The sequence below is a fragment of the Bubalus bubalis genome, chromosome 5 (assembly GCF_019923935.1).
Source record: "Bubalus bubalis isolate 160015118507 breed Murrah chromosome 5, NDDB_SH_1, whole genome shotgun sequence".
In the NCBI taxonomy this organism is placed as follows: domain Eukaryota; kingdom Metazoa; phylum Chordata; class Mammalia; order Artiodactyla; family Bovidae; genus Bubalus; species Bubalus bubalis.
The window spans coordinates 75,009,022-75,024,238 of record NC_059161.1 but is presented as its reverse complement, the minus strand read 5'-3'; the positions used below and the strand labels follow the sequence as shown (position 1 = coordinate 75,024,238).

Sequence of the window (15,217 nt, the reverse complement as noted above, 5' to 3'; positions counted from 1 at the left end):
ATCGAGTTGGTGATGCCATCCAACCTTCTCATCTTCTGTCAACCCCTTCTCCTCCCATCTTGAATTGTTCCCAGCATTAGGGTCTTTTCTAATGAGTCAGTTCTTTATATCAGGTGGTTAAAGTATTGGAGTTTCAGCTTCAGCATCAGTCCTTCCAGTGAATATTCAGGACTGATTTCCTTTAGGATGGACTGGTTGGATCTCTTTGCAGTTCAAGGGACTCTCGAGTTTTCTCCAACACCACACTACAAAAGCATCAATTCTTAGGTGTTCAGCTTTCTTTATAGGCCAGCTCTCATCCATAGATGACTACTGGAAAATCCATAGCCTTGAATAGATTGACTTTTGTTGGCAAAGTAATATCTCTGCTTTTTAATATGCTGTCTTCAGTTCAGTTCAGTTCAGTCGCTCAGTTGTGTCCGACTCTTTTGCGACCCCATGAATCACAGCACGCCAGGCCTCCCTGTCCATCACCAACTCCCGGAGTTCACTCAGACTCACCTCCATTGAGTCAGTGATGCCATCCAGCCATCTCATCCTCTGTTGTCCCCTTCTCCTCCTGCCCCCAATCCCTCCCAGCATCAAGTCTTTTCCAATGAGTCAACTCTTCGCATGAGGTGGCCAAAGTACTGGGGTTTCAGCTTCAGCATCATTCCCTCAAAAGAAATCCCAGGGCTGATCTCCTTTAGGATGGACTGGTTGGATCTCCTTGCAGTCCAAGGGACTCTCAAGAGTCTTCTCCAACACCACAGTTCAAAAGCATCAATTCTTTGGTACTCAGCCTTCTTCACAGTCCAACTCTCACATCCATACATGACCACAGGAAAAACCATAGCCTTGACCAGACGGACCTTTGTTGGCAAAGTAATGTCTCTGCTTTTGACTATGCTATCTAGGTTGGTCATAACTTTCCTTCCAGGGAGTAAGCGTCTTTTAATTTCATGGCTGCAGTCACCATCTGTAGTGATTTTGGAGCCCAGAAAAATAAAGTCTGACACTGTTTCCACTGTTTCCCCATCTATTTCCCATGAAGTGATGGGACCGGATGCCATGATCTTCGTTTTCTGAATGTTAAGCTTTAAGCCAACTTTTTCACTCTCCTCTTTCTCTTTCATCAAGAGGCTTTTTAGTTCCTCTTCACTTTCTGCCATAAGGGTGGTGTCATCCTCATGTCTGAGGTTATTGATATTCTCCCAGCAATCTTGATTCCAGCTTGTGTTTCTTCCAGTCCAGCATTTCTTATGATGTACCCTGCATATAAATTAAATAAGCAGGGTGATAATATGCAGCCTTGATGTACTCCTTTTCCTATTTGGAACCAGTCTGTTGTTCCATGTCCAGTTCTAACTGTTGCTTCCTGACCTGCGTACAGATTTCTCAAGAGGCAGGTCAGGTGGTCTGGTATTCCCATTTCTTTCAGAATTTTCCAATGTTTATTGTGATCCACACAGTCAAAGGCTTTGGCATAGTCAATAAAGCAGAAATAGATGTTTTTCTGGAACTCTCTTGATTTTTCCATGATCCAGCGGATGTTGGCAATTTGACCTCTGGTTCCTTTGCCTTTTCTAAATCCGTCTTGAACATCTGGAAGTTCCTGGTTCACGTACTGTTGAAGACTGGCTTGAAGAATTTTGAGCATTACTTCATTAGCGTGTGAGATGAGTAAAATTGTATGGTAGTTTGGGCATTCTTTGGTATTGCCTTTCTTTGGAATTAGAGTGAAAACTAACCTTTTCTAGTCCTGTGGCCATTGCTGAGTTTTCCAAATTTGCTGACATATTGAATGCAGCACTTTCACAACATCTTCTTTCAGAACTTGATATAGCTCAACTAGAATTCCATCAACTCCACTAGCTTTATTCACAGTGATGCTTCTTAAAGCCCACCTGACTTCACCTTCCAGGATGTTTGGCTCTAGATGAGTGATCACACCATCATGATTATCTTGGTCATGAGTATCTTTTTTGTACAGTTCTTCTGTGTATTCTTGCCACCTCTTCTTAATATCTTCTGCTTCTGTTAAGTCCACACCATTTCTGTCCTTTATTGTTCCTATCTCTGCATAAAATGTTCCATTGGTATCTCTTATTTTCTTGAAGAGATCTCATGTCTTTCCCATTTACTTGTTTTTCTCTATTTCTTTGCACTGATAGCTGAGGAAGGCTTCCTTAGCTCTCCTTGCTATTCTTTGGAACTCTGCATTCAAATGGATATATCATTCTTTTTTCTCCTTTGGCTATGGCTTCTCTTTTATTCACAGCTATTTGTAAGGCATCCTCAGACAACCAGTTTGCCTTTTTGTATTTCTTTTCCATGATCTTGATCCCTGCCTCCTGTACTATGTCATGAACCTCCATCCATAGTTCTTCAGGAAAAGTTAAGTATTTTTTGTGTTTGTGGCATTAAAATGTTTTCTAACTGTTCTTGAAATCTTAACTTATAGTACATGTATTTAAGATTATTTGAGAAAATTTCAGATGATGATTATTTGGAATTCACCAAGTTTGAGCACAGTTGTTTTTTCACTCAGTATTTTGAAAATTTTATTTTGGCACTATCATTTGAGAGAAGTTGCTAGAATTCAGGGAGAAAGCAAACACATTCATTAGAATGCTACTATGTTTTAGAGTGTTGATACCAATTTATAGCTGATTAAAGGTAGAATATTCAGTCCCTTAATTGATCTGTCTGGTTGGTAACTTACCTCTGGTGACTTTAATGTTCCACTTGCCAGTGCCACTCCTTTGTTGATCAAGCAATATTTAATATGAGACAGATAAATAAATAAGAAAGTAAAGTGTCCCATATGTCATGTCCCAAAATAGGCTCAAGGTAAAGAGAATCCTTGATAAAATTCTATTTCCAAGCCCAGTCCCTTAAGATTCAGTAGATTTGGGGTGATTAGTTCATCCTGACTTTTTAACCATCCAGTTGATTCTTAAGACAGGGAAAAAATTGGGACTACACTGATGAAAAATTATTCTTCATACATATATGAAAGACTTCTGCATTATTGTTGTTTTGAGCTACCAGGAAAGCCCTGAATCATACATACCACTCATTTATCTAGTAATACAGATAACTGAATTAACTGCATATGATATTTAAACGAGTATATCTTTAAAATTAGAACATAACTGGTACTTCCCAAAAAATCAGTGTTTTAACTCACTTCTCATTTTCTATGGTGGGGATTCGTTCAAATTATGTAATGTATTACATCACATAATTTGTTTTTATTTTCATATATCTTACTGTTTAGCTTAATTGTGTTTTTATTTTTTTGTTTGCAGGGTGCAAGTTGAATTCTATATGAATGAAAACACATTTAAAGAGAGACTAAAGTTATTTTTTATCAAAAACCAGAGATCAAGTAAGTCTTTCATTTTATTCCCCTGTCTATATTTTGTATATATGTTCACTGTCATAAAAAATACAGCTATACAGTCCTTTTTCAAAATATCTTTTATATACAGGAGTAAACTTGATTATCTTCTCTGTCAGGCGTTAATGTTTAAAAAGCAGTAGATGTTGCCTCTGGTGATGTCAAAGTATCTTGACACCTTTACATCTTCAAGTCTGGTATCATTTAGTAGACTTCTGAGTGGACCATTTGGATTGATAGAAATACTGAGGAAAATCATTTGAATGAGGGTTCCCCATATTTTCACTGTGAGAGACACCTAAAGCTTGCTTTGAGAAGACTCTGGTGATTCCAGGTGACCATAATGGGGAATAATTTTCTGATTTAGTGTTTAGTAGGGGCGAGTTTACCTATCACACCTAATAGCAAGAAGCATGTAGGATGTCCTGAAATGTACAACACCTTCCCCTGGAGATTTAAAATCATAAAGTGCAGAGCCAAGCTCAGCATATAGCATCCCAGGAATTCTTGCCATAAAATACATTTGGGAAACTTTGGAACTTCAAGAGGGCATGAAATTGGCATAGTCAGTGACCTCCTAAGCCTATTTGGGGTTGAAGTGTCAGTCATACTTCTTACCTCTCCACAATACTATGTATTTTTGAAAAGTCATATATAGTGAACCAGTTTGCAATTTTTTTTCATGTAATTATTGCTTAAGATGTCAATAAGCAATGGAAATAGTTTGGGGTAGACTTACTCTTTCACAGTTTTGACCTCTGAATCCTCTTGGGTGGTTTAATGTGCTTCTGTGGGTTCATAGAGAAAAACTTGAATTATGAGAAGTTGTCTGAATACTGACCACAGGAAGTATTTCAATCTGTAAGGCACACAAATTATAGAATCTTAATGGCTGGTTAGTTCAGGGTTAGGTTCATAATAACTAGTGCTTCTCTAATCTGATTGGTTAGAAGTTGCACCAATAGATATTACTTGAATAGTCCACATCATTTGCATAGAAGGTTTCCTTTATTTTAGTAGTAAAAATTCTGTCTCTCCAGACCAGAAAGAATACCCAGCTTTGGCTAAACTTTTAAGGAGACCAGTTCCATAAAACCAGGGCAATTTCATTAACAGTTTAAAAGACTTTATTAAGAAACTAACCTGTATGTACCTATCATTTTAATGGGAAAACCAAGGAAAAATTACACAATTAATAAGCATTAACCTTTTACTGTTAAATATTACCTTAAGTACACTCACCTATAGCAGAGTAAAAACAAAATGGCATTTCATTTTTAGATCTTATTAAGAAATAATTATTGGAAGACCTTTCTCAGAATTTTATTCATAATGTGTAAATCTGGTACCACCTGATAATTGCAGGAAAGGTAATGCTTCTATTAATCATATTTTAAGCACATTTGGCTTAATGTTAATTAGTCCTCTCCAACATCAACTATCACAGCCATGTACAAAGATACGTCCATGGCTGTGTTATTTCCTACAAAAAAAGTTTTTAAGATTTCATCAGTATTTAAACCTATAACGAAAAGTTAGTTGAATCTCAAAAATGGGGGTGTGAGTGTGTATATTTCCCATTATATGCTATTAGGATTTCTCGGTAATTCTATAATTACTATCTAAATGTATAATACATAATTATATATGATTATAATTTCTGTGTAATCAAATCTGCAAGGTGCTCAAAAGATACAAAGTTTATAACTTATCCTTGTGAATTTATAAGCAGCTAGATTTTCTGGCTAATTAAAATTTATTCCCAAATTTATAGATCTATAAAATGGTTAAACTTTTAAGCATACCTAAACCAATCTTGGTTGGATATGATCTTTATGGCTTTGAATGCTCAAAAGTTGAATTACTTAGTGTATAATATCCACTATTATTTGGGGTTCATACCAGCTGTCATTCTCATTTTTTGTTTCAGTCTTCAGGCACTTAGAACTTCAGAGTGGGTATACAATTATGGTAGTGTAGTTTCTAAACACAACTTAAGTGCTGTACTTAATATTGATATTTTTGACAATTATTTTTAGTTATCTGTGAATTGAGTTTAAATGAAAATCCAATTTCTGTTGTTTGTTTAAAGGTCTAAGAATACGTCTGTTCAATTTTTCTCTCAAATTATTAAGCTGCTTATTATACATAATCCGAGTGCTACTAGAAAACCCTTCACAAGGAAATGAATGGTAAGGTGTCTTTGTATGATTTTCTGCAATATTATTTTGATTAGTTTAAGTTGTATTATAAGTTTTGAGGTAAAACTGGTAATAACATTATGTTAGTTTTAGGTATACAACATAATGGTTCAATCTTTGTATACATCACAATAAGTCTAGTTACCATACATCACCATATAATCCATATATTATAATGGATTATAATAAGAAATTTTATTAAAAAAATTTTTTTGAGGAGCCACGAAACTCTTTTCCATAGTGGTTTCACCAATTTACATTCTCACAAATCATGTAAGAGGATTCCCTTTTCTCTAAAAGTTTCAATACTTTTTCTTTTTATTATGATCATTCTAACAGGTATGAGGTGATTTCTCTTTGTGATTTCGAGTTGTAATTCCCTAATACTTGGATTTCCCTAGTAATGTTGAGAACCTTTTCATGTATCTGTTGGACATCTGCATATTTTCTTTGAAAAAAGTGTCTATCTGGATTCTGTGACAATTTTTATTCCTTTTTTTGTTTGTTTGTTTTACTATTGAGTTGAATGGGTTTAATGTTTTGAGTATTAACTCCTTTTCAGATATACAATTTGAAAATATTTTCCCATTTTAGGTTGCTTTTTCATTTTATTGATGGTATGCTTTCCTGTGCAGTAGCTTTTCAGTTTGAAGTAGTCCCACTTTTTTTTTTTTTTTTTTTTTTTGCCTTTGCTTTTGACATCAGATTCAAAAAATCATCACCAAGGCCTATATCAAAGGACTTACCACCTGTTTTCTTCTAGGAGTCTTATGGTTTGGTTTCACACCTTACATTCAAGTCTTTCATCCATTTTGGGTTAATTTTTATGTATCGTGGAAGACCGTGGTCTTTGTTGTTGCTCTGCTTCCCAGGTGGCTCAGTGGTAAACAGTGCATCTGCCAGTGCAGGAAACATGGGTTCAATCCCTTGGTCAGGAAGATCCTCTGGAGAAAAATATGGCAACCCACTCCAGTATTCTTGCCAGGAGAACCCCATGGACAGAGGAGCCCTGGCCACGGTCCAGGGGCTTCACAAAGAGTTGGACAGAGCAACAACAACAAAGATAGTGGTCTAGTTTCATTTTTTACATGTGTTCTATTTTCCCTGCTCAATATATTGAAGAGACTGTCTTTTCCTCATCGTATATTCATAGCTCCTTTGTCATATATTACTTGACTGTATATGTGCGTATTTATTGTTGGGCTCTACATTCCATTTCATTGCTCTATGTATGTCTTTAATGTCAATACCATGCCGTTTTTGTTACTATAGATTTGAGTATACTTTGAAATCAGGGAGCGTGATTCCTCTAGGCTTGTTATTCTTTCTCAAGGTGCTTGGCTTTTTAGGGTTTTTTGTGGTTCCATAGAAATCTTTAAATTGTTTGTTTTAGTATTGTGAAAATGTCATTGGAATTTTGATAGAGATTACAGTGAACCTGTAGATTGCTTTGGATAGTATGGACATTATAACAATACTAATTCTTCCAATCCATGGGCACAGGATATCTTTCTATTTCTTTGTGTCTTATTTATTGAATAATTTATTTTATCTGTGTCATAGTTTTCAGCATACAGGTCCTTTCACCTCCTTGACTAAATTTGCTTCTAGGAATTTTATTCTTTCTGATGGAATTGTAAATGAGGTTGCTTTCTTAATTTCTCTTTCTGATATTCCATTATAATTTATAGACATGCACAGATTTCTGTGCAGTCATTCTACATATCCACAGAGAGTTGATTCCAGGACCCAAGCACAATACCAAAATCCACAGATGCGCAAGTCTCTTACATGAAAAGGCATAATATTTGCATATAATCCATGAACATCCTTGCATATACTCTATGTCATCTCTAAATTGCTTATAATACAAATCTAGTGTAAATGATACTAAATAGCTACTAGCATGGGGAAAATTCAAGTTTTGGTTTTTGGAAATTTCTGGAATTTTCCTTTCAAATACTTGTGATCCATGGTTGATTGAATATGCAGATGTAGACCTCATGGATAAGGAGGGCTAAATGTATGTTGATTCCGTATCCTGCAACTTTGCTGAATTTATCTATTAGTTCTAACAGTTTTTTGGTGAAGTTCTTAGGGTTTTCTATAGGCAGTCTCATGTAATCTACAAATAATTTCAGTTATACTTTTTTTTTCCCAATTTGGATGACTGTATTTCTTTGTCTTGCTTAATTGCTGTGGTGAGAACTTACAGTACTCTGTTGATAAAAGTGACAAGAGTGGGCATCTTGTCTTGTTCCTGATCTGAGAGAGAAAGCTTTTAACTTTTCATTGAGTATGATGTTAGCTGTGGGTTTGTCATATATATGACCTTTATTATGTTGAGGTCCATTCCCTCTATATCTGTTTTGATAAGACTTCAGAAATTGTTATAAAACCAAAACATAAAACATACATTTTTGTGGCACTACGCAGTATTTAGAAAGTCCTGTTCTTCCCCACCTACCTCCTCCCTAATCACACCTCTAAAGGATGAGAAGTTGCTGACCAGATTGAAGTGAGCCCAAGATACTCATTGGGCTGTATTTTCACAAATGAACAGGTTCGCTATATTAATGGGCTTCCCAGGTGGCACTAGTATAAAGAACCTACCTGCCAATGCTGGAGATGTGAGAGACCTGGGTTCAATCCCTGGGTCTGGAAGAGCCCCTGGAAAAGGGCATGGCGACTCACTGCAGTATTCTTGCCTGGAGAATTCCATGGACAGAGGAGCGTGGTGGGCTTTAGTCCACAGAGTCTCAAAGTGTTGGACATGACTGAAGTACGGATGTTGAATCAAAATTCGACAATGTCTTTTCTGTATCTGTTGAGTTCATTATATAATTTTTTACTGGTTAAAGTGGTTAGTATTAATGAGATGTTGAACCATCTCTGCATAAATAAATCCCAGGAATAAAGCCCATTTGATCATGATGTATGTGTACTAAGTTGCTTCAGTGGTGTCTGACTTTTTACAACTCTAATGACTGTAGCTGGCCAGCTCCTCTGTCCGTGGGATTCTCCAGGCAAAAATACTAGAGTGAGTTACTATGCCCTCCTCTAGGGATCTTCCTGACCCAAGGATCAAATCCATGTCTCTTACATCTCCTGCGTTGATACAGGAGCTCCTTTACCACTAGTGCTACCTGGGAAGCCTGTACATCTCATAACTAATTATTATAGTTAGTTTGACTACTTTTTTCTTTTAGCCTTATTAATAGTTTAATAAACGGTCAGTCCACTAGTTTTATTGCTATTTACCTTTACCTGTGAGACTTTTTTTACCATCTTATGTTTTCTTGTTACTGGATAGTGCCTTTTCAGCTTAAAGAAGTCCCTTTAGCATTTCTTTAAACAGGGGTTTAGAGGTGATAGAATCCTTTGGCTTTTGCTTATCTGGAAACTTCTTTATCTCCCTTCAATTCTAAGTGATAACTTTGCCAAGTAGAGTGTTCTTGGTTGTAAGATTTTTCTTTTCAGCAATTTGAATCTGTGATGCCTCTCTCTCTCGGCCCGCAAATTTTCTTCTTGAAAATCAGCTGATAGAAGTATGGAACTTCCCTTGTATGTAAAAAGGTTTTTTGTTTTTTTTTTTTCCTCTCTTGCCTTTAATATTCTCTTTAACTTCCTACATTTTTATTACAATGTGTCTCTCTCTGTGTTTGTCTCATTTGTAACTCTCTTGTCTTTCTGGACCCAGATGTCTGTTTTCTTCTGTAGGTTAAGAATATTTTCAGTCATTATTGCTTTGTATAAACTTTCTGTCCCTTTTCTCTCTCTCTGCCTTTTTCGTCATCCCTATCGTGTGTATATTGGTCTTTTGGATAGTGTCCCATAAATCCCTTAAGCTATCTTCACTCTGTCTTTTTTTTTTTTTTTTTTGCTGCTCTTACTGAAAGAATTCTGCTATCTTGTCTATAAGTTTGCTTTTTTTTCTTCTTCTTCTTCTGCTTGATCTAGTCTTCAGCTGAAGCCCTTTGTTACATTTTCCAGTTTAGTTATTGAATTCTTTAGCCCTGTGACTTTCATTTTGGTGCTTTCTGACATTTTCCATCTCCTTTTTGAACTTCTCACTGTATTCATGTTTTCTCTCAAGTTTGGTGAGCATTTTTATGAGCATTATTTTGAACTCGTTATCAGGTAAATTAATTATCCCCATTTCTTTAAGGATTTTTAAAAATCCAATCTTGTTATTTCTTTTGAAAACTATTCCTCGGATTCCTCATTTTGCTTTTCTCTCTGCGTTTCTTTATTTTAGACAAAACGGGGAACCTCTCCCAGGCTTGAAGGAGTGTCCTTGTGTAAGCCGTGAACCTTATTGTTCAGCCCTGCCCTAGCTTTTGGTTATCTCTCAAATCTTTATGATTGTTTAAACACCCTGATTTATTCTTGATAACTTCCAGATTTTGAGGTTGTACTAAGCCCTGTTGTGTTCAAAGGTAGAGGTTTCAATCAGCCCCTAGTTTTGGCTAAGTGGAAGCCAGACCCTCGGGGAGCAGCTTTAAAGTCCTGTGGGACCACTGTCTTTGCTGGCCTCCAGACAGGTGATTCGGATGTGACAGTTCCACAAGTCAGGGCTCCAGATGAGTGTGTATGCTCCTCTCTGTGAGACCCTGGTGAGCTGTAGCAAGGCCTGAGAGAGTGCAAAGATAACATTCACTCCCCTGGCCTTCACTCCCTAGAACTTCTCTGTAACCTCTCGATATGTGGAAGGCCTGAAGCTTCCCTCACACTGAGACTCCAGCACAAGAATATAAGCCTTTTTCAGTGGCAAACTGGAGATGTGTTTCAGTCTGCTGTGTCATGTTGTGGGGGTGGTAGCCTGCCAAAACTCACTCCTGATTGTTTCAGTCTCCTGGGTGCAGAAGTGTAGGCCACCAGAGCCAGGTACCCAAGGGGCATCTGCTGTTTGAACTGCCTGTACCTGCAGGCTTCAGTGGGGCCCCAGGATGGGGGGAAGTGGTGCTAGCAAGGAGGAGCACAGAGATGGCACCTGCCAGTGCCTACACTTTCTAATAATGTCCAGAAAGACCCCTGTGGCCTTGGCAGTTGCTTTAAGATTGGCTAATGCATCAGTCCTGGGTATTCATTGGTAGGACTGATGTTGAAGCTGAAACTCCAGTACTTTGGCCACCTGATGCAAAGAGCTGACTCATTTGCAAAGACTTTGATGCTGGGAAAGATTGAGGGCAGGAGGAGAAGGGGACAACAGAGGATTAGATGGTTGGATGGCATCACCGACTCAATGGACATGGGTTTGGGTGGACTCCGGGAGTTGATGACGGACAGGGAGGCCTGGCATGCTGTGGTTCATGGGGTCGCAAAGAGTCAGACAGGACTGAGCGACTGAACTGAACTGAATGCATCTCCTGCCCACGTGGTCTAGGTGGTTTTCAGACTGCTGGCTTTTCTCTGGGTCTCAGGCTTTCCAGGTATGGCGCTAGTGGTAAAGAACCTGCCTACCAATACAAGAGACAAAAATGATGTGGGTTCAATCCCTGGATTGGGAAGATCCCCTGGAGAAGGGCGTGACAACTCCTGGCTATTCTTGCCTGGAGAATCCCATGGGCAGAGGAGCCTGGTTGGCTACAGTCCATAGGGTAACAAAGAGTTGGACACCACTGAAGTGACTGAGTATGAGTAGGGTGACTTAGTCTGCATGAAGTGAAAGTTGCCCAGTTGTGTCTGACTCTTTTTGACCCCATGGACTGTATATATAGTCCCTGGAATTCTCCAGGCCAGAATACTGGAACAGTTAGCCTTTTCCTTCTCCAGGGGATCTTCCCAACCTAGGGATCCAGCCCAAGTCTCCTGCATTGCAGGCAGATTCTCTACCAGCTGAACCACGAGGGAAGCCCATTTCTTCTAGCACTTGGTTCCATAATTCTAAATAATAAGTGTACACTGCTCTTCCTTGGTTTGCCAATTTTGGATAGTAACTAGGAGCTTCCTACTTTGGTAGATCAAACTTAGTCTGCGTATGAGCCCCTTAAGAGCAGGCTTCCTATACCCTATGCCTTTGGGTCTCCTGAACCTAAATCCTACTGGTTTACAAAGCTGCTGTTTCTCTAGGCTCATTTCTTCGGGTCCCAAGAGTGTCTGTGTGGAGCACAGATTCCGTACTCTGCACAGAGAAGCCCTGTGTGGTGAGATCCCTCCTGCGCCTGGGTCACTGTCAGAGGCAAGGTTTTTTGATAATACTGCATCTCTGCCTCTCCTTGTTGTGTTGTTGTTTAGCCGCTCAGTCATGTCCGACTCTTTGAAACCCCATGGACTGTAGCCCACCAGGCTCCTCTCTCCCTGGGATTCTCCAGGCAAGAATACTTGAGTGGGTTGCCATTTCCTCCTCCAGGGAATCTTCCTGATATAGGGATTGAACCCATGTTTCCTGCATGGGCAGGTGGATTATTTACCACTGAACCACCTGGGAAGCCACCTCCCTCTCCTATTGGTCTCATTATGGCCCTTATATTTCTTGTTGTGGAGAAGCTGTTCTGCTAGTTTTCAGGTCTTTTTCAGAGGAAATTGATCCATACATGGCTATAGATTTTGTGTGTCTATGGAGGAGGTATGTTCAGGATCTTCCTACACGGCCATCTTGAATTGCCTCCTGAATGTAGTGTAAGTTTAAAGAATGCTATATGGAATTTATTTCTTCAATAAGTGTTTGTCACAAATAAATCAATCTGGTTTTCAGTTAATACATGAATGTAATCTTTGTAGGTTCTTTTAATATATCTCTTTTTTTTTTGCTTATCTAGTTGTCTTATGCTAATACTTGTCATCTACCCACACAATTTTTATTGCTAGTCTAAATACTGTAAGTAATGCTTTGAAATGGATCAGTCTCTTAAAAAAACCCAATACTTTTCTGTTCTTGATTTACATATACTCCAGAAAGGTTTACTGTTTTGTATTCCAGCTTTCTACATATTTTCAGTTATAGTTTAGAGGCCACTTTGAAAAAAAAGTTTCTTGAGGACAAAATTCTAAGTGAATTAAGTCAGACAAAAAAATAAATATTGTGTGATCTCACTTATATGGGGGAAATTTTAATACAAAACAAAGCAACAACAAAGCTAGTTATTTACTCTTGAATAGAAACAGCATTTATTGGGATGCTTAATTCAAGTCTCAGATTTAGCTTGTGTAGTTCTTTATCTAATTTGAGTTAAATGACATTGATTTATTTTAACTTACTTTTCCATTCATTATTGCTTTTATTAAATCGCATATTTATTCCTTTAAAGGTTCTCCTTTTAATTTCTATCCTTGCTAGAAGCAGTAGGAAAGGGGACTGGGTGTGTGATGGCCTGAATAATTATTATCTCATCACACACCTTGAGTTTTTGTCCAGCCTACTAAATTGAAAATAATTTTCAAAGCTGAAAGCAAATTTGATGGCTAACTTCTGTACCATTATTTTTTCATGTAGAGGTTTGCCCTAAGAAAATTTAAGAAAAATTAAAAGATCAAAGTAAAATGGAAAATGAAGGCATAATATACATTTAAATGAATTGGTTACTCTTTGGCTTATTTAGACAGTGAAATGATTTCTTATGTGTTAAAGGGTTTGGAGATAAGCTAAAGATTAACAAGTGAAATTTCATCATGTAATAATTTATGTGATAATTCTTTATGAAATAATTTATTTAACGAATGTAATATGGTTATTTTACTACCTCTTTATTGAATACTTAGCGTGTATTCATAGTGCTGAAAGTGAAGACATAGCCATGAAAAGTAAAATTCATTACCCTCTGGAAATTTTCAACCCTTATAAAGGTTTTATATTTCAGAGATCTTGTATTTTCTGTCATTGGGATGGTTGTTTTATTTGTTATTTCCTTCAGTACACAATCTTATTATTCCCACCTTCATGTAAAAAAGCATGTGTTTTCTTCTCTTTGTCCTTCACTTTGAGAACCTCAACACTAATCATTTTAACCTTGTTTAACTTACTGGCCTCAGGAAGCCAGCACCTTTCCTGCCTCCCACCCCCCAAATTCTAACTACATGTTCATCTTCTCTACTTGGAGGTTTGATAGTCATAGCAAAGTTGTCATGTTCCAATTGGCTTCTGTGCTTTTCTGCGTCTCAGTGAATGACAACCCCATCCTTCCCCAAACCCTGCTCCACCCACAGCCTCCCACATTTTGGCTGATAGCAACTCCATCTGAACAGTTGCTGAGGCCAAATGTTTTGGAGTCAGTCATTCTTCATTTCTCTTTTTTTTCCCTCACATTCTCCAGCATGTGCAAAACCAGCAGAAAATTCCATCATGTCTACCTTCAAGATGGATCCAGCATACAGCCCCTTTTCAGTGTTACCATTCTGGCCAAGCTGCCTTCCCTTTAGCTGGATTACTGTACCCTTCCTCACTAGTCCTGCTAATTCTGCCTTTTCCACTCTTTGGTTTATTCTTAATGAAGCAGCCAGTATTCCATTAAAGTCAGATCCTTGCACAACTGTGATCTGAGTATTGAAGTACCTACGAAGTATGTAAGAACCCCATTTTCCTCCTGTTACTCACCACCTCTCCCCCCGCACCCATTTTGCTCTGCCACTCTGGCGTCTTCTCTGTTCCTGGGTCACATTAGCCACTCTGCCGGCTCAGGGCCTTCATACCTGCTCTTCCCTCTGTCTAGAATTGCCTACAATCGGGTCACTCTGGCACGCTTCCTCAGATCTTTACTCAAAATCATATTTGTAGTGATGGCTTAGCTGAACATCCTATTTAAAACTGTATTCTCCTCACAAGACTCCTTGGGATTACTTTTTTCCCTTTCTTTTTACATTTCTCTCCATCGCCTCTAACTCCTTCATATGGTGTATGTGTGTTACTTGTTTATGTTGTTTTCTCTGCATTCCACGTAGATTTCAGTGGATATTCCACAAGGGCACAGGTTGTTTGTTGTCTGAATCCTCAGAACCTGGCACCAGTGTGGCACTGAGTAATTATTTATTACAGGAGTAAGTGAGTCAAAGAGGGAATGAAGGTCCTTTTCGGTCTGACCTTTGCTTCCTTCACCTCAACAGCTTCATGCTCCAGCCCTGCTGACCTACTTGAAGCTGCTTAATACTCTGCTCTCCATTGTCTCAGAACCTTAAACATTTGCTGCCAGTTCTCAGACCTCTGTCTTCCACTCCTATCCCTCCACATCCATTGTTTCTCACCTTACCTCAGGACCCCTGGACCTTCCGGATAACAATTTGTTGGATAAAACTTGATCTGACACTCTTCCTTGACATCATGCCCTATAACCTGGTGCCACTGTGCTCGGAGGGATAGTAGTCTTGGAGCAAGAGTTTATCTCCCTGTCCCAGGATTGAACCTAAACACCATTCCACCAGGGACTAGAGACTGGAAGCAGAATTCTCTGATTCTTACTCAGTTTGGAAGCAAAAATGTCACAAGGAGGCAAAAACTGCAAAACAGGTACAAAGTTTACCATTAGAGACACACAGCACAATGGGAGAACACAGAGAGACAGCTTGTTTTATTTAAGTCAGAAGCAAGACAGAAACACAAACCCAGACAGGAAGGGTATGAGCATCCTCTCTAATGAAAAGCACAGTAAGTCAGAAAGTGGACTGAGATCCACACTCAGAGAGAAGTGCAGGAGTCCTG

At 38.4% G+C, this 15,217-nt stretch overlaps 1 protein-coding gene across 6 annotated transcripts in view; it reads left to right on the top strand.

The window, feature by feature from the left end:
* KCNT2 (potassium sodium-activated channel subfamily T member 2) overlaps positions 1 to 15,217 on the top strand; it is a 428,512-nt gene that overhangs the window by 125,923 nt on the left and 287,372 nt on the right. For all 6 annotated transcript variants that reach the window (XM_044943221.2, XM_025286125.3, XM_025286126.3 and 3 more), the window contains exons 2-3: positions 3,294 to 3,373; positions 5,478 to 5,577. In XM_044943221.2, coding sequence (XP_044799156.1) covers positions 3,294 to 3,373; positions 5,478 to 5,577 — 180 coding nt within the window. The remainder of the gene's footprint in view (positions 1 to 3,293; positions 3,374 to 5,477; positions 5,578 to 15,217) is intronic.